Source organism: Thunnus albacares, chromosome 22 (assembly GCF_914725855.1).
Source record: "Thunnus albacares chromosome 22, fThuAlb1.1, whole genome shotgun sequence".
NCBI classification, from domain to species: domain Eukaryota; kingdom Metazoa; phylum Chordata; class Actinopteri; order Scombriformes; family Scombridae; genus Thunnus; species Thunnus albacares.
The window spans coordinates 7051923-7079814 of record NC_058127.1 but is presented as its reverse complement, the minus strand read 5'-3'; the positions used below and the strand labels follow the sequence as shown (position 1 = coordinate 7079814).

Below are 27892 nucleotides of genomic sequence, written 5' to 3'. Positions count from 1 at the left end.
CTTCTAGAGTAATACTCTAAAAATGTCACATTTATCCAAATAACTGCTTCTCATCCTGTACTTCAAGGAAATATTTATTATTTACCAGTAAATAGGGCATAAAAAATAATTAATAATTAAAAATTATTTAAATAGGAGTATGCAAATAGATTTAATATTTTCAAAAAAATTAAATTGTAACTTTTTTAATTTTATGTAAGTAAGACTTGTAGACCTCTTCATTTAAACTAAAATATGGAAGAGCTATCCTGCAAACATGTTTTCATTTCCTCTATTACAGATGAATTAAACTATTATTGTTCTAAAATATTGAAATTATATTGTTTTGCACATAAACCTGCCCTCCACTAAGAGGTCAAAGGATTTCAGCAGATATGTTGCTTGTCCCTTGTTGGGGTTTGAACCCATGATGGCCTGATGAAAGTAAAAATACCCTGCATTATGACTGAGGCTATAGTCAAATGTCCTTTTTGAAAAAGAGATACTGAATAACTTTTAACCACAGTAAAAACAAAAAAAAATCAGGTGAAACTGCAGTAAAATACCACATGTGTATGAGCTACAGTCATATATAAAAACAATGGATTCAGTCCAAGATGTTGGACTTCATGCACGGCTGCTGCTGCATTCCTCACAGCCGTCTGGTCTGAAGATGAAGTTGTAAAAACGTAAAGTAAATCAAACATCTCATGTCTGACTGGACGGAGCTGGAAGATAAAACCTGCGTTGATGTGTTCATGAAGTTTTATTACACCACCCTGTCAGTTCTTAAAGGGGAATGCCATCATATGTTAGGATACTCACTGGTATAGTTTTAATTTTTGAGGTCATGTCTTCTGTATTGTTTCTGGATATGTGGGGTTTTAATAATCAGAGAAAGCATTTACAATAACACACAGTTTACACTTCATAGACTCTGACCTTTTATTAGAGTCAATATCTTTAAAATCAACTGTTTTTAGGCATAGAAAATGTCTTTATTTGGATTTTCTACTTCACCAGAATTGTATTTCTAGCTTCTTCTGTGGAGAAATCCTTTTAAACAGCATCATGTAGACAGACAGATGTTTTGGGTATTTTTATTGGCTTTACAAATATTTCTTATCAAGACATGAAAGAAGCAATTTGAAAGCAAACTGAGAGTTGAGATTGAAAATTCATAACTGACCTTGGAAACAGCAGACAACACAATCTCACCATAAAATCAAGTAGCTGTTCTGTTTTAAACCAACATGGACAAGAAAAAATGGCAACTCAAACATCTACAAATCTGTTAAAACTGAGGAAAACTTAATCTGCTGAAGAAGATCATGTGAGACAATCAAAAGCTCCAAATCAGCTAAATGGACCTTGAGGTGAGATTGTTTTGTCAACAGCTGTTTCCGAGGTAAAGAATGGACTTTCAGCCACAACTTTTAAACCAGAATGGATGTGAAGTCATTAAAGTGTTCAGCAAACATGGAAAATTGAACATCTACAAATTTATAACAAATGGGAAAACTCTATCTGCTGATGAAGATCGTGTGATATGATTGAAAGCTCCAGAGCAGTTACATCTCCGGCCCTAATATTCCCTCTTGTGGGGTTCCCCATGGCTCTGTATTAGGACCATTACTCTTTTCTTTATATACACTCCCACTTGGCAACATCCTCCGTGAATTACGTATTAATTTCCATTTATACACAGACGACACTCAGATATATATTACCGTCCAACCAGAAGATCCATTTTATTTATTTTATTGTACTGTGTTTTCAAGTGTTACAATCCATTTGTCTGTAATGTGTAACTTCATATAAAGTGTAATGAGACTTTGGTGATGTTACACTTTAAATAAACTTACCTACTTACGAAAATAACCCAGTGGTGAGATTGTCTTATCAAAACTGAGCTTATTTTAGTGTCCTCCTCCTTTTACTAGTACTATACCATTAGTACTACAAGCACTGTAGTACTCTACTACCACTACTACTGCTGCTACTGAAGGTCCAATACATACAGCACAACCACTAATACTAGTCTAGGATATAAAGCTGCTACTAAAATATAATAAAAATGTTATGTTATGGAGGTAATGATGATAATAATGATCGTCATCATTACCATCATCATAATTTTCACTATACACCTCAGCCGATGCGGCTTACAGCTGCAAGAGTCCTGATTGGATTTGATATAATCTGACAGGACAGGTCTCACACTTGTTCTAGGTCGTCTCACACACACTCACATACACTCACGCACAAACACAAGGACGTGCACATCACACGCACATACAAAGACTGCAAACCTGCTGCTCCGTCTTCTCCTGCAGACACACCAGCTACATGTATGTATCCTCATAATGCAGTGACACCGTGCTGGTTTTCAAAGAGGTAATCAATGACGGGATTTATCTGAAGACTTTTCTGGATGTAAAGAAAAGGAGAAAGTGATGAAACTAGCCATCACTGTGGCACTTTGGTGCAGAAGATTTGCCTTGGAGAGAAGCAAGACCTGTCCGTCTCATCAATGCATGGTAGGAAACCCTTAAAGATCCCCTCCAGACATGTTTTAAGATATATAAAAAATACTCTTTGAAAAATATGCTTTGAATAATAGGCTATTATGTGTCTAATGTGTTTTTTCCATTAAAAAATGACAGTTACCTGGTTAGAAATTCATAAAAAGACATCTATGTCATTAAAAATTTCAGAATCTATGAATATACAAATGTTTTTCAATTTACAAGTTTAACTGCTGGACACAAGATGTCTCCTACTTCACTGAAAACTCATCTCAGTGAAAATCTCAGTGTATGTGCACTGGAGGCTTCAAGTTTCCACATCATGTTTGTGTAAACTGCACTCTAGACCATGATTTGCTCAAAACTAGTTCTGATGTCACAAATCATGCTCATAGGGTACATGCCTGAAATTCAGATTTCTGGTGAGTTCAGAAAAACTTTCAACTTTCAGCAGCTGATTGTGAAAGCAGCCTTCTAGTGTCAGGCACATACATTATTCTGCACAGTGAAGCTCAAACATTTAAGTAACAAGAAGGCATAGAAAGAAGAATAGCTAGATGCATGATGAGTACAGAAATTTGCAAGAGAGCACGGAACATGTACATCAATATATCCAAACATAAACAGCATGAAGTTACAGTCTTCATGTATGTGAGGGCAGGTCTGGACACTGGATGACTGATTTGTTGTCTTCATTCGGTTTAGTTTCTCTTTACTGAGATCTGAAATGTTTTCACCTTGTTGTACTGACATGTAATATCAAACATTTTAGGCCTAGCATATTTAGATCGGTCTTTTCTTGTGCATAGCATTGATTCAGATTTTCAAATGAGGATTATGATACAGCGCACGCTAATGACAGGGTCACAGCTGATAATCCTACCGTAGCTGACTGAGCCAGGAACAATCTTCAGTCTAAAGTCACTAAAACTTCAGTTTGTGTTTCAGGCTTGTTTGTCAAAAGCTGTCTAAAGAAGTTATCTACCTGTAAGAGTTCCTTTAGAGCTCAAATTATGAAATTTCATCATCTGTCACAAGGATACGTGTGGACACCAGCAGGTCTATGCTGAAAACCAAACCTCTTAAATATCAACAATTTATTGTGTGGAGTTGAGCATCAAATAAGTCGGACGAAAACTCATAAATGTTATACTAAATGTTATAATCAAAGTATAAAAGTAAACCCATAGATATGTCTCTAATTTGCACATTAATAAGCATGTGGACTGTACATGCAAACCACAATCATCCACAAGATTTAATAAGAACACAAATATCCTTCAATTAAGGACTACTATATATTCAGTAAAAACTAAAATTTTAGGAAAAATCTACCGCAAAAACACTGTAAGGTAGTTAAAGTGGCTACAACAAAACTATAATACCTCTTTAGAATATAATTTTTGATTTATGATCTATCACAGTGGGACAAAATAAATTTACTACTTCTCTTCAAATCTTTCATTTCAGGAAAGCAGCACAGTCAGCATCAGACCATCCTCCTCCAGGTTTTTGTGAGTGCTGGAGGTGGCGAGACTTGAGATGCGACAACAGCACCGTGCCTTTCTCTCCAAACCTCAAACATGGAAGCAGACACAAGACAAAACTCCTGACATCCAACCATCCTCCTTTCCTCCTCCTCGTCTTCACTGTTCTCCTGTCAACCATCATGCTCCATCCCAACTTTGGACTCCATTTTCTTCCATTTCTTCTACCAATGCTCCTCTCTCTCCCTCTTTTCATTCCCCTGTGTTATCCCACCTGCCTCATCCTCCCTCTTCATCTCCTGCATGTCACTCCTCTCCCAATCTCCCTCCCCCTCTTTCATCCCTTCCCCTGTCTCCTCCGCTCAGTCCATCCCTTTATGGCCTCCTGAGGTTCCTCTTGGTTCTCCTGGCCTCCCTGTGCTTACTGCCCTGCCCAGTCCGGGGAGCTGTGTTTCGGGTTGGGGTGGTGGGCCCCTGGGTGTGTGACCCCCTTTTTGCCAAGGCTCTTCCCAATGTGGCAGCACAGCTCGCCGTTAACCGCATCAACAAGGACCCCTCACTGTCCTACGCCGCCACATTCGACTATACTGTTCTGCAGGTACACAGCTTGACAAATATGCTCAACCACTAAAAGTAGAAGATTTGTCAGCGTTTTTCATGGTCACAGTTTAACATCTGTATGCAGAAAACTAGAACTTTTTCTCAGTTAGCTAGGACAGTTAGATTCCCCAAGGGACCTAAGTTAGACGACTTAGCTAAAACAGTGCCATCAAGCAGAAAAAAAAGCAGAGACACCGAAAGGATAATGTCAACTAGCTAATACCAGTCAGGCTACCACTTTACTGGGAAAAGGAAATACTGTATTTGAATGAAAATAGGTCTACAGCCATGCTAGCAGCTCTGTAAGGCTGTACTTTGGCACTAAATGCTAATGCAGCCTGATCTCATCGAAATACTTGAAATGAACACAACCTCTTAATGCCACATTATGTGGTGTTCGCACATAATGTGTTAAAATTACATGCCAGTACATCAGAAACAATTCCAATGGAAAGTCAATTTGGATCCTTCGTCGTGGTAGACATACAAATATGACCCGGAGAAGAAAGGCAGTTCAGATGATGTCTATATAAGGTGACAAATGTCAATATTTGGAGGGGGCGGGTTGGGTGGATGGCTAGATAGAAAGATGGAAAAAAAAGTGTACTTAGCTGCAGGAGACCGCTGTTCGCTTCCCTCTTCCAACCATGAGTCAGGACAGTTTTTTAGAGACTGTAACTATGATTGTCTTGGTGTTTACTGTTGCCATGATGACAAAGGTTGCGTGAGTGATAATTTTAACCCAAACCATGATCTTTCCCTTGAGAAATCCAAGACAGCCCATACTTTACTCTTTGTCAAACACCATATTACAACAGTCTGTGCTTCTAGATCAATATTTTTGCAGTGTTAAAATTAAGCACCTTCTTGGACTTTACATGGCTGCGGGTCAGACTATAGTGTGTCTAAAAACAGCTCAAATACCTGGGAGCCGGTGTAGCATTGACTGTTGGTTGACTGATTGATTGGATATCACTCTTCAGGAGCCATGTGAGACATCGAGGGCGCTGGAGAAATTTGTGGGTTTCCACACCAAGGCCTCAGCGTACATAGGACCGACCAACCCCGGCTACTGTGATGCTGCTTCAATGCTGAGCAAAGGCTGGAACAAAGTAAGTGGTATACACGTCTACGGTTGCAGGTATGTGTGTATCAATACATATCTGAAATGCCATGATTTAATAAACTGATTGGTGATGAGGTTGTGTCTTGTCTCCTCTTCCAGGCAATGTTTTCTTGGGGTTGTGTTGGCTACGAATTGGATGATATTCGGAGCCACCCGACCTTCGCCCGCTCCATGCCGAGGCCCACCTGGGTGCTGCTCAGTGTCATGAACTACTTCAGGTGGGCCCAGATTGCCATCATCTCTTCCTCAGATGACATCTGGGTGGAGACGGCCATCAAGGTTTGACTTATCTCTAATTCAATTAATCATAAAAAACTGTTAATGGCAAGATTAAACTTTACAGGTGAGGCAGAAAAAAGGGTCAGAAATTAAGCAAAAAAGTGCTAAAAAATGTGACTTTATTTTTGTTTTTTGCCATTACAATGCCATGACTTACCTTTTTTAAGTGGGAATCAGTGACTCAGTCTAGTTTCTGGTCTGATTTTGTTGTCTCTGTCCTGTCTACTGTAGGTAGCTGACTCTTTGAGGAGCCATGGTCTGTCAGTCAGACTGGTCAGTTTTATGGAGAACACACCTCACGGCATCAGGAGAACTCTGGCCAAAGTTCGCAAGAGGAGAGAAATACGAGGTGAGTACTGACTTTTGTTTATCTGCATGTTATTGGACCTCTTTTTGACACTATTTTCTTGTCCAAAACATTCATTCTGTCTATTTTTCAAGTGTACAGATGCTTTAATGATCAAATCTGCAACCACTACAGCTACTAAAATGGCTGCGACTACATAATTTAAGAATTTGTTTATAAAACATTATGAAAGGATATATCGGTGTTTAAAAACCTGTAACCTGAACCTCTGTGTCATGTCTCGTCCTAGTTGTGATCCTCTGCATGCACTCAGCGCTGATTGGCGGTGAAGTCCAGAAGCTCCTCTTGGAGACGGCCTACGACATGGGGATGATTGACGGCTCCCTGATCTTTGTGCCCTACGACACCCTGCTCTACAGCCTGCCCTACCGCAATGTGAGCTACCCGTCTCTGAAGAGCAACAGCAAACTGTTGCGGGCCTACGACGCCGTGCTGACCGTCACCATCGAGTCGCCCCAGGTGTCGTTCTTCGAGGCCTACAGAGAAGCCATGGAGAGGGGAGAGGTGGCGAAGACGCTGAAGCCACAGCAGGTGGACACTTCTTTTCCTGAGTGTTTAGAAAGAGATTCATTTGCTTTTTAATTGGATTTTTAATGAGAAGAATCCTGCTGAGAGTCCCTTGAGCAAGGAAGCTGACATCTGTCTGGTTTGTCCTGCAGGTGTCTCCTCTCTTCGGCACCATCTACAGCTCTGTCCTCTTCATGGCTCATGCAGTGCAGCGTATTCGGCAGTCAAGGGAGTGGATGTCTGGAGGAAACCTGGCACAACACACGCGCAACCTGAACTTTCAGGTATTTGTATTCAAAACAGTAAATGTTCCAATGTACATATGAGCTCAACAAAATAATTTGTGTCCACTTTGTACATAAAACCAGTTCAGTAGAAAGGTGTTGATTCAAACTTCACCAGCAGACAATTGTGGCCTCCAAATAAGGGTAAAATGGGTAAAAGGATTGATGATATCAACCGTAGAAAGTACGTAATAGTATATATAATTAAAAATGAATATTTAAGGGTTTAAGGGTTTGTTTGATTTTCTAAAATGTTGTTGAACCACAATGGACCATCATCTTTTTAGTATCAAAACCCATCAGTTTAAGTTTACTAGTGTGATGAAAAGCACATAATAAAAGGGCAATTCCAACTAAACTCTTCATCTTATTTACGTTGCAGGGATTCAGCCACCAAATCAAAACCAACGGCTCCGGAGTGGCTCTGCTGGACTACCTCATACTGGACACAGACGGACTCTCCTGGGAGTTGAAGCCAACATACAGGTATCTACGGGCTGAGACTGTTGTTTCTTATTGCAAAACTGGAACAACAAGAGAAATAGAGTGATAAAATGTTCAATGACACATGGGTGAGGTAAGGAAAGTCAAACCTCAGTGAAGTCGGTGATTTAAAAAGAAAACATTTTGCAGTTTCAGTGTAAAGATTCAGAGCTTGCATGTTGACGAGATACAGGATCATACTGATATTTTTGAGGTTTGAGTTGTGGTAACAGAAACATATGCAATCTCAGGTGTTATCACTGTACTAATAACTAAATATTGACCATATTACTGGATGACAGGATCGACATGGAGGCCGGCATGGTGCGCTTTTTGGGTCGAGACATTCACTTTCCTCACGGCTATGGACCGAGGAGGGACTCCTCCTGCTGGTTTACACCCGGAGTCCTCTGCTCAAGGGGTGAGGAAGAATATATACTGTACATTCATGAGTGCTGGATGTTTTAGTTCACTATGATCAAGGACATTACAAATAAACATATCCAAAAACCCCAAAAACAGTTTAGCCTGGAATGTTTATGTCAGTGCTTATAAATGGCAAACTAAATGCATTTTGTCCAAATATTTTCTGAAATGTTAAGTGCGCAGCTGTGCAACCATCTTCATTAGAAGTGTCACACCTGCTTTCACAAACTAAATGCAGACATTAGAGTTTCACTTTTCTTCAGAAATTACCTTTAATTTTTTCAATTGACTCTCATCTCTGTTCGTTCCAGGTGTGGATCTGTTCTCGACCATTAGCATTTTCCTCGGGGCGACTGGTGCCTGTATTTTTGGCGTGGCACTGACGTACTGTGTCAGGTAGAGTCAGTAGAGAGTCTTACATCACTTTGATTTGCCTGTAGCCAATATGGATGTTAGTTAGTTTATTATTTTTTCATAAGTACATTTCAGGACTATTTATTTGTCAATGCATCCCTCGCTCCAACTGTCTCCCTCTTGTTTCTTGTTGTTTAGGCGACGCGTCCATCATATTCGACTGGTCAGGGGTCGAGACAAGATCTTACTGACTCTGGCTGACGTCACCTTCATAAACCCGTCGCTTAGCAACAAGGTCAGCCTCTGTGCGGTTGATGCTGACATGGTGTTGGTGGTGTTTGACCTTATTTCTTAGGTTGCTATTTCTTCTTTTCTTTTATCCATTATAAATGTAAAATAATGAAAGTGGGTGCTGTTTTTAATTGTGTCTCGTATAGTGAGAGATGAGTCTTTTAGATTATACACAAAAATGTAATGTTCTTCAACCTTTAGGACCAAACATGAGCTTCAAAACACAGTGGGCAAGCTAAAAGTGGTAGTAGTAGTTACTGAAGCTGCTCTTTGACGTTCACTGCTGTGCTGCTCATTTCAAAAACTGAAAACAGTTGTCTCACATTTTGAACTTTACTCTCTGCAGAAGATGAGTCTGGATGACAGCAGGGCCAGCGGCATGAGGAGCGTGTCCGACCACAGCGTCACGTCGCCAGTCTCCACTCTATCCCCAGCCACCTACGAGAACTCCAACGTTGTCATTTACGAGGTGAGACAGTGAGTTGAGAATTTACAGGATGAAAGAAAGATGACAGAAAAAAGACCCGCTAGCCAAAATGAAATGTCTCCTATCCCATTTGGGTTGCCTAAAAAGTAAACATGGCTGATGTGTCTCAGCTTGATTAAACCTTCGTCCAGGTGTTGGGTACAAACTTTATTACTTGCCAGAATAATCTCATAACTGTCAGTAAATGCTTTTGACGGATATTTCGTCAACCTTAACCTTTCATTATGAGTGCAACAATAAATCGCTGAAATTAAAATCTAGTTTAGTTTAGTACTATATCTTGAAAATATGAGAAAACAGCTGCTTCTTACTCTAATTTCTGAGGTTTCTTTGGTGTTTCTGTCCTCCAGGGTGACTGGGCGTGGCTGAAGAGACTTCCTGATGGGTTTTTTAGCCGCATTAACCCCAAAACCAGTGATGTGTTTGAGCTGGTACGTTACATGAGTGGGTTTCATATCACTTTAATTAGTTAGTTTAGTATTTGTTTGTATTTAATGTAAAAAGTGTGAGTTAAAATGTATGGTTTTGTGTAAAAAAAAAAAGCAGCTGAGGATCATTAAAAAAAAGATCAAACTAAACTGTTTCTGTCTCTAGATGAAGGACATGCGACACGAGAACATCAACCCTTTCCTGGGCTTCTTCCATGACTGCGGCGTGTTCGCCATCGTGACCGAGTTCTGCTCCAGAGGCAGCTTGGAGGACCTGCTGCTGAATGAGGACGTCAAACTCGACTGGATGTTCAAGTCGTCTCTACTTCTGGATCTTATAAAGGTTAATATGAAGTAGACGGTAGTGACCTGCGCATTTACACACTACTTGGAGATCACAAAACTGTCATCACCATTTTTAGTCATCGACTCACTTCCAGTGATGTTTGTCAGTTTGCAAGTTTTAGGCAGCAAGGAAACTCATGTATTAAAGGACTCACATATTTATGGCAGTGTAGACATAAACCATAGCCCTCTCTTCTTCTGCAACATCTTTATATTGCTCTCCATCATATGGAAGAAAGAAAGTATTCTTTGTGAAGTTATACTTAATTGAAAACTGAAAACAGTGTTTGTTTTCTGTCTCAGGGTATGAAGTACCTCCACCATCGTGGTGTGTCCCACGCTCGTCTGAAGTCCCGTAACTGTGTGGTGGATGGGCGCTTCGTCCTGAAGCTAACAGACTACGGATACAACGAGGTTCTAGAGTCTCAGAGGTTCCCCTACATCGAACCGCCTGCAGATGGTGAGAGACTTTGTCAGACTATTAACCAGAGTTAATGTTCTGCACCGAGTTGCCGGAAGCATATTAATGCTGTTCTGTGTGTGCCAGAGATGTTGTGGACGGCTCCAGAAATCCTGAGGAGCGGTCATCCGGGGCTCCTCGGGACGCTCCCTGGTGACGTGTACAGCTTCGCCATCATCATGCAGGAGGTGGTGATCAGAGGGCCTCCTTTCTGCATGCTGGACCTGTCCGCTACAGGCAAGACAACAACTCCACAAACACACAAACAAACTCCCACAAGCCTGACAACACAGGATGACACACCTGCACTGTTTTTTCTTTTCCTTTGAGAGGGAATGTGAAGGTTTTATATGTTTTGTAGTTAAGTTATAAATGTAAAAGTTAAAATCCAGTATCCTAAACAGCAGATTGGAACTAACAACAGTTCACTAACAACAGCATTTTTCTTACGTTTTTTTCTTTTCATATAAATCATAAGAAACTGAGCTATTGGATTTTTAGCTAATGGTAACGTTAGCTTGTATCCAGTTGTACAGACATCCGTGGACCCCAGAGGAGGGATTATTTGTTGATCTTCTGACTTTCCCTTTTAGCAAAACCAGGAGGTTGACATTTTTTGGGTTGGATTGAAATGTCTTGACAACTACTGGATGGACTGAAATTTGGTACAGATATTCATGTTCCCTGGCACCTCAGGATGAATTGTAAAACCCTTGTTGATCTCTTAAAGGGGACATATTATGTTTTTTGTGGATTTCTGTTATTTATATACTGTTATGATGTCGGATGTCTATGTTAAACATGGTCAAAGTTCCAAAACTTGAGGTTAAAGTATGTAGAAATGCTCCCTGCAACGTTTTTTTCTACCTTGGTGACAAGCTAACGTCAGCTCATTGCACATACCCATAAACAGACATCTGTTCAGTAGTCTTGGTTGCTAAGGTTGTTGCTGAGGTTTTTCCATGTGTTGTTCTTGTTGTCCACCCTCATATTTTGATTTGGATTTTGGCTCAAACATATGCGGATGTTGATAAGACATGATGACGTTTCGAGTAAAGAATGAGAAAAAGTAGTGATATCCTGCCACTATAGTTTGTTGACGTAGCCTCCCGAGTGACCGGAAATCGACCAAGACGCAACTTGTGGAAGCTAACCAATCAGAACAGAGTGAGCTCATCGGGAGGGCAGCCATCAGGAGCTAAAACAGCCTGTTTCATAGAGGCTGAACTGAGGGGCTGCATAAAGGGCCAGTATGAGATAAATAAGGAGTTTTTTTTAACTGCTTCCTCTGTGTTTTAGATATAATAGAGAAGCTCCGTAAGCCTCCTCCTCTGTGTCGTCCGGTGGTCAGTCCAGACTACGCCCCATTAGAGTGCATCCAGCTGATGAAACAGTGCTGGAATGAACAGCCAGACAAGAGACCCAACTTTGATGAGATCTTTGACCAGGTAGGTTGTGTTGAGATAGCAGAAGTGGAATAAATCAGGGACAGACATTTAAAGTTTTTCGGTTACACGTACATTTTGACCTAATTTAAACAAAATATCTACTCTTAATGGACCAGTATGTAGGATTTAGCGGAATCTAGCAATGAGGTTGCAGATTGCAACCAACTGAATACCCCTCTCCCACCCCTTGCAAGCATGTAGGAGAACCTACGGTGGCCATAATATTATATATTATTATATATTCATAACAACTTATGAATATTATATTCCATTTCTGCTAAGTCTATTCCACTAGATGCCTTTAAATTCAACAAACTGCCCCTTTATCTGGTGTTAAACTGATATATTGGTTTTCCCAAACTGGTCTTAATTAAATAGAGATTTACTTAAGTTAGTGTAGTAGTGTATCTACTGTTGAATTGGTGAGGTGTACTGGCAAAATCAGTTTGGGAGTCAATTTGTAATTTAATCTGATGATTATAGGGTGAGGAGAGGCTTTACTGCTTTTACTTGATTCATCTGTTAAACTTCGACCTGTCTTGTCTTCTGCCCTTCTTCCGCCTGTTCTTTATTCTCCCCTCAGTTCAAGAACATCAACAAGGGGAAGAAGACCAACATCATAGACTCCATGCTGAGGATGTTGGAGCAGTATTCCTCCAACCTGGAAGAGCTGATCAGAGAGAGAACTGAGGAGCTGGAAATCGAAAAACAGAAGACGGAGAAGCTACTGACACAGATGCTGCCTCCGTGAGTTAACATGAACACGCTTCAACACACACACAGGATAAAACATGCAAACACAGACACATATAGGATCTACAATTTCTAATTCTACAAACACACAACTGGTTAAACCATAAACATACTTGTTACTGTCCACAGTGTCCAGTTGTGGTGTTTTTCCACTGTTTCCACTGCAGATTATTAGTTAATTTTGTATATACAAGAAAACACACTTCATAAATTATAAATACACTCAAACACTGGAGAAAATGTGCTTACTAATAAGAACGGTATGTAAGTTTCTTTTTTCCTAAAATGTCCTCATTTTTATTGCAGTAATGAAGTAATTTGGTTTCACACAAGAACATGTAATCGTTGTAAAGGGGGATGTTAAAATTAACTTTTAATTCCTAACAATGATGAGCTGTTGAGTTTGGTGTTGTTTTAGCAGTGTACTGTACATGCATGAGTTTATGTCTCAAACTCACAAGAAAAGGGAAGTTTATTTGTGTTACACCTTTAAACAATAATAATTAATTCAAAGTGTTTTAAATGAGAAATAAAATGTATTAAGATAAGATTTAAAAGATACAATAGGCAGGTAAAAAGACACGTGTATTTTTTTCAAATGTAATGTATGAACAAATCTAATTAGATAAATTAAATTAAGTTTAAATTAAATAAGTTTAACCTCAATGTGAAAGAACTGAGAGTTGGAGTAGACCTTGTTCCAGAAGTTTGTGATGCATAAAAACTGAACACTGCCATGAAAACATAACATCTTTAACACCAAACATCTGTACGTTTCACACCTGTCAAATTTTTTCTTCCTTCCTTCCAGGTCTGTGGCAGAAGCGTTGAAGGTAGGCGGTACAGTCGAGCCGGAGCATTTCGACAGCGTGTCTCTCTACTTCAGCGACATTGTCGGCTTTACGACCATCTCGGCCAACAGCGAGCCCATCGAGGTGGTCGACCTGCTCAACAGCCTCTACACGCTTTTCGACGCCATCATAGGAAATCACGACGTCTACAAGGTGCTGCTTTTGTTCGGCTCAGTGTGTCTGCTGTGCTTCGTTTTATTTAATTTATTATAATAATGTGAATATAGTGGCGTTCGTTCTCACATGATTATTCTTTGATTATGTTCTGCTGTAGGTGGAGACGATTGGTGATGCTTACATGGTGGCGTCAGGTGTTCCTGTCCCTAACGGCAACCGTCATGCTGCAGAAATAGCCAACATGGCCCTTGACATCCTGAGCGCTGTGGGAACCTTTAAAATGAGGCACATGCCTGACGTTCCTGTTAGGATACGCATAGGACTGCACACAGGTGAGAGATGAAGACAGGCAAAAGTTTTACAGTCCTGCAGCAAAGACCTTGGCTGGTAAAGTTTAGTATTTTTTTTTATAGTTTAGTGATTCAGGGTGGTACATGGAAAGATTGGGGAGCAACTCAGCTAAATTGAAAAAGTAGGAATTATGCTAACGTAAGGAATGTATATAACCATATATTTATGTTTAGGAAGAAAATAGTAAATTCATAGGTGATCTGTAGTTTATTTATTGTTGTAGAATTGTAAGAAAAGATTGTAGGAAAGTTGAAATAAATCACAAAAAGTAACACATGAATGGTTTAAAACGTCAAGCATCTTTCTCTAAAATGATAGAATGCAAACTTGACCAAACCTGAACATAGACAATTCCAGGATCTCTGTGTCTCCAATGGAAAAATACAAGATGCAGTTTTATGGTACAATATGGCAAAGTATAGTTGACTTGACAAGTGTTGTGTGTTAACAATAATACATGATAAGCAACATAAAAATAATGCATTACACAGAGGTGAAGAAGGCCTCTACATGAGGTGTTGTGGCATTTCTTCTGTCCAGTCATTACTGTCTATATCAGGACACCTCAGATGCCATTTTTTAAGTATTTCTGTAGTTTTTTTTTGTGGCGTGAAACAGATAAACTGCTACTAGTTTAATACACTTTGCACACTGATTGTGAATAGTGGTTTAAATGTTGAGTTATATTGTTTTTGTGGACACCTGCCAGCCAATCAGAAACAAGTCCATGGTATAAAATAAACTACATTGATTCCTTAAACCCCAATCTGTCACAAAAGCTTATCCTAACTTCAAAATTAACCTTAAATCCAAACTATATCCATAAATTAGCCAACTGAAGAAATAACAGCTTGTGTGTGTGTGTATGTGTGTGTGTGTGTGTGTGTGTATGCTGTAGGTCCATGTGTAGCAGGAGTGGTGGGTCTTACGATGCCCCGTTACTGCTTATTTGGAGATACAGTGACCACCGCCTCTCGTATGGAGTCCACCGGGATGCGTAAGTTACAGATCTACGAAAACACAAATCGTATCTGTCACAGTTATCACGGCATCTATATATATTGTGATATACGGACGTTACTATGTCTGGAAAATCTATTGCGATGTAAATTTTACTGAAATCATGTAATTTTTTTGTGGGCACGATTATCACTGTCGTACTGTAACATTTCCTCTTTCTGTCTCTTCTTAACTTGTCACTCTTTTCAGTTCTTATTCCATTTATTCCCACCAACACAGAAATTACAGCATCTTTATTTTGTTTGCTGCAGCCTACAGGATCCACGTCCACGAGAGTACAGTGAAAGTCCTGCGTGAGCTGAATCTGGGCTACAAGGTCGAGCTGAGAGGCAGGACGGAAGTCAAGGTAGAAACCCTTTACGAGGATGAAATTTCTGCAACTTTTAACACCTCTTTCTTTCTGTCCCCATCATTTCCTCCTTATTCTTCTCTGTTTTTCAGGGGAAAGGAATAGAGGAGACCTACTGGCTTGTAGGGAGAGATGGATTTACCAAACCTCTGCCTGTTCCTCCAGAACTCAAGTCTGGGTAGGAATGATTGTCCTTTCTCCTCCTTCAGTCTTTCTCCTCTTTTTACCCTGTCTTCCCCACTTTCTTCTTCTCTGTGGACCCCTACAGCACCTACGACTGTAAATCCACCTAACTAATCTGTCCTTTGGTGAGAAACAAGTAGCTGACCCATTGCAGGACTACAGTTTATGTGTGTGTGTGTGTGTGTGTGTGTGCTTTTTTCACGCTGTTCGCTTCATCCCAACAGGCAAATGGCCCACGGGCTGCAGATGGCCGAGATAGCCCAGTACAAGAAACGGAAAGCCGAGCAAGAACAACAGGAACAACTTGCAAAGAAGAAAAACTGAGGTAATGTTATGCATTATAAAAAAATGTATAACATTACTGGCTTGGTTGGCAACGTGATAGTTTGGGGACTCGTTGGCGTGAACTGTCTCAAGGTGTCACTGCGGTTTGTTTGCATTTGCTTGCGTCTTGAACATGACCTACTCAAAGTTTAGGAGAAAATCTTGGCCTCAACAGGAAGGAGCTGGTGAAATGTAGGGTTCTGGTTACCTTAAACCAGATAACCCAGTACCAAGTAGTATTGAAACTTCTCCAGTCAAAGGATACCTGCATTTGATCCTTTTTGTACCCAGATCTAGAAAAAAATGACCAATTACTGCAAGCGTTTTTTGATTTAATGCAACGTTTGATTGGCCTACTACCACAGCAGCTACAACCCATACAGTCTATGTATTGTACAATTTTGTACAGTTATCTAATCAATATTTCAATAATTTGAACACTTTCAAAATGTATTTGTGTAAAAATCTTTTGTATTGGGAGAATTGATGGCACTTAACACCACTGAATGCTTCCGTTCACATGATGGGTATTGAATGAAGTAGAAAAAAAAGGTATCAAAGGAAGTAGTCTATTGGTATTGGTATCGCTTTAATGGTACTGGTGCTGGTATTGTAATTTTTTAAATGATACCCAGTTCTGGTGCAAAGGCTTTCCTTTTTAGTGTGTAAGTTTTACTTTTTTGAACACAGCTATTGTTGTTATTTGAGAATTACTAAAAAAATAGACACACAGAAGTTCAATTTTGGTGTTTTTATCCCTTTCATAGATGTGAAAAAGACTAAACTTTCAAGTTGCAGAACTTAGAGACCTAATTTTAGCTAACTTTAGCATTTTTGTGTCCATTTGTGTTGCATCGTATCTCATTTTTGACCAGTAATTTCTTGCTGCAGGTTATCTACTAAAGATTTCTCATGAGATTTTGAGTGGGTCATGTTTCTGTTCAAGTGAACGCGAATAAAAGACAGCAAGATCTAGAGGCTGTTCAGGCGAGGGATGCTGGGATTTTGTCTATCAAATAAAAAAAACTTTTCATCAGAGGGGGAAATCAACATTTTGAATTGTTGGTCACTGACAAAACTCAGTTCTTCTACTTTACAAGTTTTTGTCACACACTTGTGACTGCTCATCAGGTCGCTGCTGTCGCTCAAAAACCTCTAAAATTGACTTTCAACTTACCAGAATGAGCTTTTCATCCGATAGCAGCGATGTGCTGACGCTGACTGACCTCGGCTGAAATGAAGTCTAAAATCTCATGATGCATTTTAAAACCCATAACAGGTCTACTGCTCTCTTTCTGTCCTGAGGTCTCCAATTGCTAGAACCTAGAAGTCAAGATGTTAAATTCCCCTGTCTTTGTACAAGCCCTGTTTATTCTGGTTAAATTAACAGTTTGACATTTTTGGAAATATGCTAATTAGCTTTCTTGCTGAGAATTAGACTCTCATGTCTTTGCATCTCAGTATGGAGCTAGAGCCAGGAGGCGATTTGCTTAGCGTAGCATAAACACTGCTAGCCCGGCAGATCTAGATCAAAAGTACGCCTACCAACCTGTAAGCGTCTTTCATTAACATGTTGTATCCGGTCCCAGCGGCGCCAGAGGAAAGTAACTGACTGGGAATTTGTTTTTTATGGGTGGGCACCCCCCCCCTCAAAGCACCATTGCGACTCAACTATTGCCCCGTCCAACCTGCACAAACATCAGTCACGCTTAATTTGCATACAATAACGCATCAACAATCACTCATGACTGCAGTTTATTTTATCACTGTTGCGGCACCAAGTACAAGCCCATAGTGATGCATTCATATAGGATACAGAAACTGCGTCACCAAAATGCACACATATGTACGCTAACTCACACACACACACAAACGGATGAAAGTGAGTGCATTGCCTAATAAATTCAAGTGCCATGAAGTCTAAATGGCCACAATAAAAGGGAGCGCCAATGTCCAAAAACAAAACTCATACAACACTGGAAAGTGAAGCCTGAATCCTTCTGTCCACTCACAATTAGTGCAAGCATAAGAATATTGCATGAATCAATCAATAACCGCAGGTCCATCCCTACCTTTAGAACGTTCTGGTTTTACATGTGGCGAAGCCCTTGATTAAAGCGGTAAAATCCAGGGATCTAACAATTTCACTTTCCAATGACGTGTTAAGTCTAGCATGGTTCTGTTTTAGTTGATCTTGTTTTGATCGTTAGCCCCGTCATGCTAACCTAAGCTAGCAGCTTTCAAACAGCCGCTGGACGGTTAAAAACTCTGAATAACAGTTAGTAACTGTCACAAACTGAGGCTTAGAGGCTTAAACAACTTTCTTAGAAACAGAAAGAAACAACAGAAGGATTTAAAAAGAGTGACACTGAAAGTGTAAAGGCAACAAATGGAAGCACAGCAACAACAGCAAACGTTGCACTTCCGGTTTCCGTGTCGGAGCAGAGAAACTAAATATGAGGACAGATAATCATTTTGCTCTAAATCCAGACAGCACAAATGGACAAAAAACATACAAATGAGGCAGGAGTTTTTTTTTCCTCCCTGTGAATTTTTTTTTCTTTCCCTGAGCCTTTCACGTCGTTGGGCCTGGGGCTTTAGCCCTGGTAAGCCCATGCATTAAAACGGGATTGATGCTGATTTCTCCTGGGAGGACCAAATTCCTCCAGAACCAGTCGGGTCTGGTTGTATCTTAATCAAAACACAAACAGAAATATAAAAAATGTCAAGAAATAGTTAGCATTGCTAGGCATGTTTCTTAACTGGCTAACTGTTTCTCCGGTTTCCCGTCTTTATGCTAAGCTAAGCTAATCGCCTCCCGAGTCTAGCTTCATATTTATCGTACACATGTGAGACTAGTATCCATTTTCTCATCTAACTCTCAGCAAGAAAACAAATAAGCATATTTCCCAAAATCTCCAACTACTCCTGTAATTATTTCTGTCTTTTTTATGTCTCCTATCCATCCTGTGTTAATTTTCTCTCCATCTGTCTTTCTCTCCTCCATCGTTTTTTCCTCTTGACTCTTTCTCTCTCTTTCCCTTTCATCCTTGTTCCTCCTCTCAGCTCTCGCGTCAGCATCACATCAGACGAGTCCAGGAACCTGAGGCAGGCGTTTCACAAGGCGGTGAAGAAGATCACTCACATCCGCATCGTGACTCAGCTCTACGCACCAGACGACGACGACAACGTCATGATGTCGCACCACTGACAACCGACAGTGTTTGTGTGTGTGACATATGAAGCCAAATGTTTAAAAATCTGCCTAGACTGGACCTCAGGTTGGACTTATGAACCCTGACAGAAAGGGATCAATAAGGACTCTCATGAGAGGGGGGCTCTGACCTTAATCCAAAGACAGTTAAGTGTAATTTACTACCAGTATTTTCATGGAAAATCTGATATTTCCTCACAAAACTGTCTGTTAGATCACCTGCAGAGCACGCAGGGAAAAGTTAACAGGAGGAGGACGAGGGGTAGTGAAAGTTGAGATTAACAGCAGTCATCGTGTGTATATGTGTGCGTGTATGTGTGTGTGTGTCTGTGTGTATTAAAGGCTTGAGTTGAGGAGATGAAGTCCTGTGTGGAACTATGTATAGAGGCCGAGATGTGGTGACTCAGCAAAGCAGGGATCTACAGAAAGCGTCTGTCAGCAGCAGAGGAACGCAGCTAATCTCCCTCGTTCATTTCCTCCTCCTGTGCTCCTCTCCTCTCCTCTCCTCTCCTCTCTTCACTTGTCTCTTACTCCTTATTCCTCTGTCTGAAGGAAGGAAGGAAGGGAAGGGAAGGAGAGGAGAGGGGAGAGGGAAAGGCATGTCTTTATTCTCCACCCTGTTTGTGAAGTAATTTGGCATCTGGAATCAAAAATAAACAAAAATACTCCCTGAAATAGTTACCAGTATTTACTTACTTTCTCTTTTCTGGACATTTTTGCCTTTATTTGGACAGCAAGCAGTAGAGATGCCCGAGGTGATGTCTTCAGATTTTTGTCTTGTTTTGTCTGACAACAATTTTAAACTTAAAGATATTCAGTTTACTATCACAGAAGACTAACAGGCAAATACTCACATTTAAGAGGCTTGAATCTTTGCATTTTTGGAAAGTTTTTCCGGATTAATTTACCTCCAATTGACTAATCAACTAATCCACTCTGGATTAAATGGTCCTAGGCCACCATGATGGTTTTATGGTGAAGTAAACCTTTAATAAACCAAAGGACGGGTTCCCAAACCAGCAAGATTTGCTCACACCATGAAGGAAAATCTCACTTCACTTTTGACAATTTTCAGGGTTTCACAGTTGCTCCTCAACTGCAGCACAGCTTCCATAACTCCACAGTTTGGACTAACAAGCTCCCAGGTGTGAAAGTGTATAACTGAATAAATGTGTAGTGTTATACAGCTATAAAAAACAAACTTTCCTGGATAATCAGAGGCTAAAAATAGTTCAGACAGTAGGCAGATTGAACAGGATTGCTCCCATAAGCGGGAAGTTTTACATCCAAAGTCAGATTTTGGGATTTTTTTTCATCCTTAAAGCAGGAAAGCATTGCTTCCTCTCTTAGATTTAATTGTTTCTGACAATTTTAATGTTTTTCGGTTAAATCAGGTCCAGAAAATGTGATTTTAAGACCTTTTTAAGGTTTAAGTTTTAATCATTTCTTCAATAAATCCTTAAATAACTGTCTCCTTAACCAAACATTTTAAATTCCACAAATGGAACAAATGTATGTTGTTTCTTTAAAGGGGGATGGATGGGAGGCTTTTCTGTTATTTTTACAGTAAAATCATGTAGTGCAGCTGTTAAAATATTGCTCTGTATTTGAGTTCATGCAGGACGGTTGAAAGGTTATCTCGATGTGCAATGTCATTGTTCTTCCACAATTTTCCATCTTGTACCTGTATTTTAATTATTTATTTTGTTTACGAGACCAGAGTTGATGTAAATATCACTTTATATCTGTTTATCAAGCAGCAGAGAGTCATTTGTATGCTCATAGCTGAAAATCATAGTGAATGTAGGTAAAAGAATCATCAGATTGTATTTTAGATTTTTCTAATTCAACAGTAGTATTGAGTCCACTTTATTTTTGTAACCAAACCTGCCTGACAAACACTGCAATGAAGTTATTGGTGCTTGTAAATACTGAGTTCTCGTCGTCGTTATTGTTGGTCTGAGAATCACTGATCACACAACACGCAGCAAGAAGCAGATTTTAACACAAACCCACAGCGCCCCCTAACGGTCGGACTGAGAATAAACTAAGTTTGTTTAAACTACAGATGGCATCCTGGAAGCTCTGCAGGGATTATCTCTGCTGATCCTCACTCACAGTGTGTGTGTGTGGGTGTCTGTCGTAGGCTACTTTCGGGGACAAATTTCAGGCTAAAGACCAGTTAATTGGGGACGGCTTGTCCGATGTTGGACAAAAGCTTTGTCGACAGTTGGGGAAAAAGCTGATTTTTGGGTCAGTGGTTATGGTTTGGGTTAGGGTAAGTCTCCAGGAAATGAATGTGAGTCTATGTAATGTCCTTAAAAGTGACCTAGAACAACTTGTGTGTTTGTGTGTGTGTGTGTGTTTAAAATCCATAAACTGAGGCAGCTTACCACACTCTTACACTCTGACACTTACAGTCAATGAGTCAGACACACAAACACAGCACGCATAGTCCATTATAGGCTATAAACATATAATGACTCACATATAGACACAACAGGGGAATTATACAACCCTGGTCACAAACCTAATGAAGAAAGTGTTTATGAGGTTTGATTAAAACTGTGTAACAACTGAGAGACAAGCTGTGAAATTCTGAAGTTTTGAGACAATGTCTGCAGGATTATGAGGTTTATGAGGTTTTCTTCCTGTGGATTTGCAGTTTCTGCAGGTGGCGCTCTTTTATTGTCTGTTCAGCCATGATGCTTTCACTGCTCAACAGTTTTTCTTCTTCTTCTCTTAATTACCACCAAGGTAGACAAAATGCAACACTTTCTGTAGTTTTTTTTATTATTATTATTTCCAAGAATGTCACTAGATAGAAAGTGTTTGGAGGAGTAAATTAAAAACTTTTCTTAAACTGGTTGTAGGTTAAATCCAGGTCAGAGCCGTAGCCATATTTTTTGGGGGGGAGGTCCAGGAACCCCTGTACGACCCCACACACCCAAGAAATGTTTGACATGCCAAGCAAAAGATAAGATAGAATTGTGTCTTAATTCGTAAAAATAAGTCACAAAAATCACATTTTATTAATTCATTAACTGTTTGATTATATTTTCTGAGTGAGTTTGTTTCCCTAAATTATGAAAAAATATTGTTTTAAATCTTTTTTCTACACTGCTGCTAATATTAAATTTATTTTCATTTATTCTAGTCTTTGTTTTTGTCCACAAACAATACAAAAATATTGGTATTTATTATAAAAATTAATAATTTATATTATATTTTATTTAGAGAAACAAATTTGTAGTACACAATCCTCTTCATGTCATTAACCCCCCCCCCCCCCCCCCGGAATTCCCAGAAACATTTACCACTTATCGACTGTTGCACTGGTTTTACTGGAAAGCTTCCAGTTCTGAATCAATGTAATGACATACATCTGAAAATCAGCACAATCAGCATGTTTGCTGCTTAGCCGAGCTTACAGAAACAGTTTGTTATGAGTCAGAAACACGTTTGAGCTTTTGAATCCTGTGCAAAACTACACTGTGTGATTTTCTAAAAATGACAGGCATTCAAAAAAAAAAAAAAAAAAAAATTTAACTTCTTGCAGATGTGTGGTTATATATTTCGTCCGCCACACATTTAAAGTGAAGAGCTCGCACCAAGCTGTCGTGTCAAAGTGCAGAGGTCGAGGATTTACGGAGGATTTACAGCGTTATCCAGGCGTTAATGGCGGTTTGTTTGGGGGGCAGGAGGGAGGTTTGTATAGATTATGATATAGTGATACAGAATAAGGAGGAGTGTGGATTGGAAAGATTAGGGGATATTGAGGAATGGGAGACGCAGATTAGACCTAGATTATTCGTGTAAATGTGATGTACTGCCATGAGACAAGTCCCATCAGACTCACAGCAAATTATTTTTCATTATAAATACATCACAAGTTCTTTGGTGTTACAGAGAATCAGAAAAACATCAGAGAAAATATGTAGAAACAGTGTAGAAAAAGTGTAAAAAACAACAAAGCCGATGTGTTGAGTTTTTGCTCTGCATGAGCCTTCATTATGTTGACAAAATTTTTATAGTAGTTTACAGTAAAGTATGGTATTCTAAATAAAATCTTTATCATAAGTCATGAAACAGATTGTTATATTTGAGGATCAAGTGCAGGAATTTCTGCCAAAACGTCACAGACGAAGGGAAGACGTCTGAAGATGTCGAATCTCCAGCAACACTTGTAGGATTAAGAATGATGTTATTGTTAAACCGATTACAAAGTTACAAAAATTTAAACATGCATACTTTATACTACAAGTGTTGCTGGTGTTTTGACCTGTTGTTTGAAGATTCAGACAGAATTTGGGCCCCTAAAACCTTCGTCTTAACGAGCTTCATCATCAGCTCTCACACAGAAAGTAACTGGATATGAAGTTCTGGTCAAAACATCAGTTGTATCAAACAGTTTAAAATTACAGTGAAAAACTCGACTCTTCACATTATCACTCTAGAAGATGTGCAGTATTTTAAACCACATGCTACATTTTCTACATTTGCTTCTCAAAACATGTCTTTTACTGGTTTCCAGTAGACAGTTGGGCCTGTTACAGTAAATTTTACTCTGTTTGTTTGTGTGGATCGGCGCTGAAAAGTGGTCTAGTGGGAATCACCTTACAGGAACACTGCAAGAATGTGGAAATGTGGAACAAATTAAAGGGAGTCTAACAGGAAGACACTAAAATAATAAATACAAGAAGACATTTAAGAAAGAAAGAAAAAAAAAACAGGCAGGCATTTTTCATGCAAACAACAACTGACAATTGGTCTGGTGAGAATAAACCACATGAAAAACACCAAAACCAGTAAAATGCAGAGGAAAAAGATGAATAAAACTGGAAAAACTACAAAAAAAATAGAAACAAAAAGGGCACAAGAGGTTCTAAAAGCCAAAATATTAATAATTTAACCTACAACAACAAAAGGGATAGACACTACAAGTCTGAAATGTGTTTGTATGACTGTGTTTTTTCTGCAGAATACAATAATGGTGCAATGTGAAGTGCTGGTACAAAACCACACATTCAATAAACACGTTTAACTTATTTACATTTGTTTTGAATGCATTGTACAGTTAGGGAAACACATGGTGCTGAAAGAGCTATCTTGGATGCTAAAACTTCAAATTTTAACATATTTACTGTAAGAAAACTGCAAATTTGAATTAATTGGCTACAACTTAAGTGGTTTCAGGTTAGTACCACTTTCACACGACTACTTTTATATACATACACAGTATATTTAGTGTACACTACTACTGATACTGTCAGAAAAATACGTGATTGTGCACTACAGTACAGTATAGAGGTCAAAGTAAGACTGGAAACTATGCTTGTTTAGTTGTTTCTGAGCAAAAAGACAAAGTAGAAGTGGATGTTTTTAACATGTGGAGATTTTAACAATTTGTCCTCAGTTCAGTAAATAAACTGTCTGTCTGTGTCTGTTTAAATTGCAATGTCAACAACAGCAGCAGCAGCAGCAGCAGCAGTGTCGCAACTGTGCTTGTACTGAAATAACAGACTGAGTCTGTAACAAAGGGAAGCATGCTTTCCTTTGTGTTTCCTGTGTGTCTGTTTCAGCTTTGTTGGCTCTGCTCCTTTGTTGCAAGTACAATAGCAGAGGAGGATTTACTGTAAAGCGTAACCCTCGCCAGCAGAGGGCGCCGTGCCATGATAACTGTCAATCAGGAGGACAGAAGAGGCTATTCAGCAGAGGACAAAGACAACTCAAGACAAGCGATCAATTAGAAAATTAAACTGGCAGGAAAGACAGAAAACAGTCCCAAATTAAAATCTGCAAACAATAGATCTAAGTATATATGCTTTACAACATTATCTTTACTATAAATATATATTGACTCTATATGTAAAGCATGTAGAGATGGGATTATGTAATCAGATTACAGAAAAAAGGAGAACTGGATCATTTTTATTTTACTGTGACAGTTTCTTTTTTGTTATTTGGAAACATTTTGGTGAAGATATAAAACACAAAGAAACTACTGTATGTCACTAATTTAATGAAAAGTAACTCATATGTGCTTAAAGAAAACTGAAATTGTTAGATAATTAAGTATTCTTAAAGTTAAATGACTTATTTTTTTCTTTATTTTGATGAAACACTTCAGTAAATAATTATTACAAATATCTTCATGGACTCTGTATTACTGTCTTACTTACTTACTGTCTTTTTTTTCATAACTTCAGAGATTTTTTTCTGTTTTATCAAACTAATATTTAGTTGATGTTTACAGACTGTACAGGCTGTTTATGCATGAATGCATTAATCCATATTACAGCATCTAAACTCCCTCCTGTATCCTGACAGACGTCAATCATTGTCCAAAGCGCCTGGGGTGCATCGACCGAATAAATGACCTGAAGTGAGAACAAAATTTGCATCATTAAGCCTGCACACTGGCTGCTTGTTTGACTGACACTGGGGACTGATGGACACTCACTTTAACAACATGCAAACACACACACCAGTAGATACACAGTCTCTTTGTTCTTTGTCTCTCACAACACTTTAACTTCTGCAGTTACAGTCAGTGTCTTCAAGTCTCATGAAATCATCACAAACCAGCTTGTTTTATTCACAAGTGTTGTGTTTGACTTGACCACACCTATTATCTGGAAAAATGACTCAGCAGTAATGCATTTTTAACCTTGAGTGAGGGAGTGTTATATATTCCTCTGAGGGTTGACAAAATCAACATAATTTGGAGTTCGAAAAGAATTTTAGACGTAGGAGTGTCAGACTTTTACAGAATCTGAAGTGCTCCAGTGTTGAATGCGAGACAGAAACAGGGTAAAAGGTTGAAGGCTACGTGAGTTCAGGGTTTCTCAGTGCAGCAGCAGACGAAAGGATAAAAGGTTGAGAGGGGGGCTTCATGACTTTGAATGGTCTCACCAGACGGACGTTAGCAGAACCGGCCTTCCTTGGAAAAGCAGCTGATATTTCCCCCCCGGGAAGAGTTGGGTTGCCCGTCGGCTCGACTGGTAGCCAGCCGTCATTGCGGGAGGGATTGGCGGCTGGTATTCCGGCTGTTATAATGCTGTCCGGTTTTTACGTAACAAGAGGTTAAAGAGGTGAAAGAGAGGGAAATGTAACAGAGGTCAAAGGTCATTGAGTTTGAAGGTGATTCTTTACTTTAGCAGCTAATTTCAAGAGTACTCCAACATTTTGGGGTGATTGGATGAGTGGATTATTATTAATTTGATCTCTATTTTCAGAAAGCCAAGGACATTTTTAGCCTAGTTTAGCACAAAACAGAACGGAAGGACCTGGGAGACAGCTAGCCTTCGTCAAAAAAGGAAAAATATACCTTCTGGGTTTTGTTGATTGACGTTTCTGTCCTGCCAACATTATTTTCAGTCGACACAGATGCTGTGGTAGCGGCAGTAGTTGCTAGGAAGTTATTTTAATATCTTTTACCATGAGTTAAGAGTTGTTAGTTCTTTAAATTGATTTACAACAACCTGTGCAGCTGTGTCAATGTCATCCATGCTTGTCACTATATTTTATGGATGTGGCTAGGTAGCTAGCTATGCAGGAAGATGACGTTGTTGCTCTAAATCCTGCCTATAAACCTCTGATTGGTCGACTGTTTCTCCCTTCATCCAACTGACACAGCACTCCCTTCCAATAGCTGACCAATTTTGAGATGTTGGAAGTGATTCAGAGGGCTGGAACCAGACTAAAGCTAATAAGCTTGTTAAACTAAAGTGTTTTCTATCAATTTGTGTAAAATATAAAAGATACTGTTTACGCCTTAAAGGATGGGTCACAATTTTTCAAGTCTGTCTTAAACAACAGTCAGGAGCCCAAATAAACATGCAAACATGTTTTTCTTGCTGTAATCATTCCTCCAATTCATACTGACTATCAGAAGATCCCTTCATGATGCACTTACAATGTAAGTGATGGAAGCCAAAATCCACAGTCCTCCCTCTGTGCAAAAATGTATTTAAAAGTTTATCTGAAGCTAATATGAAGCTTCATCGTCCAAATGAGTCAAATCAAGTAGATATCTTTCAATGTTAGTCTATTTAGTGCCAAAGTCCCTCATTTTGTTACTATACTTCCACCGCAGCTCAACAGGGAAACACAAAGAGGGAATTTGATGCTAAACAGATTGTAAATGTGGCAGATATCCACTTGATGTGACTAACTCAGACTGCTGAAGCCTCATATAAGCTTCACATCAACTCTTAAATGTATTTTTGCACAAAATGACTGTGTGGAAACACTGTGCATTTTGCCCCCCATCACTTACATTGACAGCACATTTAAAGGGGATCTTTTAACAGCCAGTATGAACAGGGGGAATGATTACGGCGAGGAAAACCTCTTTCAATGTTCATATGGACACCTGACTGCTGTTTTAAGACAGACTTGAAAAATTGTGAACCCGTCCTTTAATGCTAAGCGAAACATCAGGCAATCTCTGTACTGAATGCAGAGAGACTGACATTGACATTGAAATCTTGACCTACAGTAGGAAACAGTAGTTGACAAAACAATCTCACAATCAGCTACATCCTTGTAATCAAACCAACAGATCATCAGAAAAATGGAAATTTCAATATCTACAATTCTTTGGCAACTGAGCAACTCCGTCAGCTGAGGACTTTAAGTTCCAGTAGCTACAACAACTACTATTAAGTCCATATTGACCTTCATCCAACTATCCCTTTAAGTTTGTATAACTGTTCTAAGTCCTAAATACATACAGCATGTTTTACAAAAATAATGAGGAGCAAAGTCTGGACCTGGACTGATGTAAATTGGCAAAATCTGCGTGTGACTGGTTTTCTCCTTCCCAGTGACAGATTCACAGGCAGAC

General features: G+C 39.3%; 1 protein-coding gene and 1 long non-coding RNA gene across 5 annotated transcripts; one reads left to right on the top strand and one right to left on the bottom strand.

Annotated features, from left to right (window-relative positions):
- Positions 1–215: 215 nt before the first annotated feature.
- Positions 216–20976, top strand: gc2 (guanylyl cyclase 2). Of its 4 annotated transcripts, none has more exons than XR_006400144.1 (25): positions 216–2519; positions 3978–4592; positions 5578–5706; positions 5820–5999; positions 6231–6348; positions 6596–6897; positions 7026–7157; positions 7540–7643; positions 7943–8061; positions 8378–8462; positions 8619–8715; positions 9058–9180; positions 9549–9629; positions 9793–9969; positions 10275–10431; positions 10519–10668; positions 11731–11879; positions 12463–12626; positions 13444–13636; positions 13758–13932; positions 14850–14948; positions 15223–15317; positions 15413–15498; positions 18894–19187; positions 19384–20976. XR_006400144.1 is itself a non-coding variant. In XM_044341597.1 (25 exons), the coding sequence occupies exons 2-24, from the start codon at positions 4050–4052 to the stop codon at positions 15825–15827; spliced, it is 3558 nt and encodes a 1185-aa protein (XP_044197532.1). In that variant the 5' UTR covers positions 221–2519; positions 3978–4049; the 3' UTR covers position 15828; positions 18894–19005. The 4 variants fall into 4 exon arrangements, 3 of the variants coding, with proteins under 3 accessions (XP_044197530.1, XP_044197532.1, XP_044197531.1); XM_044341597.1 differs by lacking the exon at positions 19384–20976 and adding an exon at positions 15728–15828 and having other exon boundaries at positions 221–2519; positions 18894–19005; XM_044341595.1 differs by having other exon boundaries at positions 18894–20976.
- LOC122973829 lies at positions 7039–8425 on the bottom strand. Its single transcript, XR_006400145.1, has 4 exons — positions 8337–8425; positions 7933–8050; positions 7594–7681; positions 7039–7124 (listed from the first exon to the last, which is right to left on the bottom strand). It is a non-coding gene; the product is annotated as an uncharacterized LOC122973829 (long non-coding RNA).
- Positions 20977–27892: the final 6916 nt, after the last annotated feature.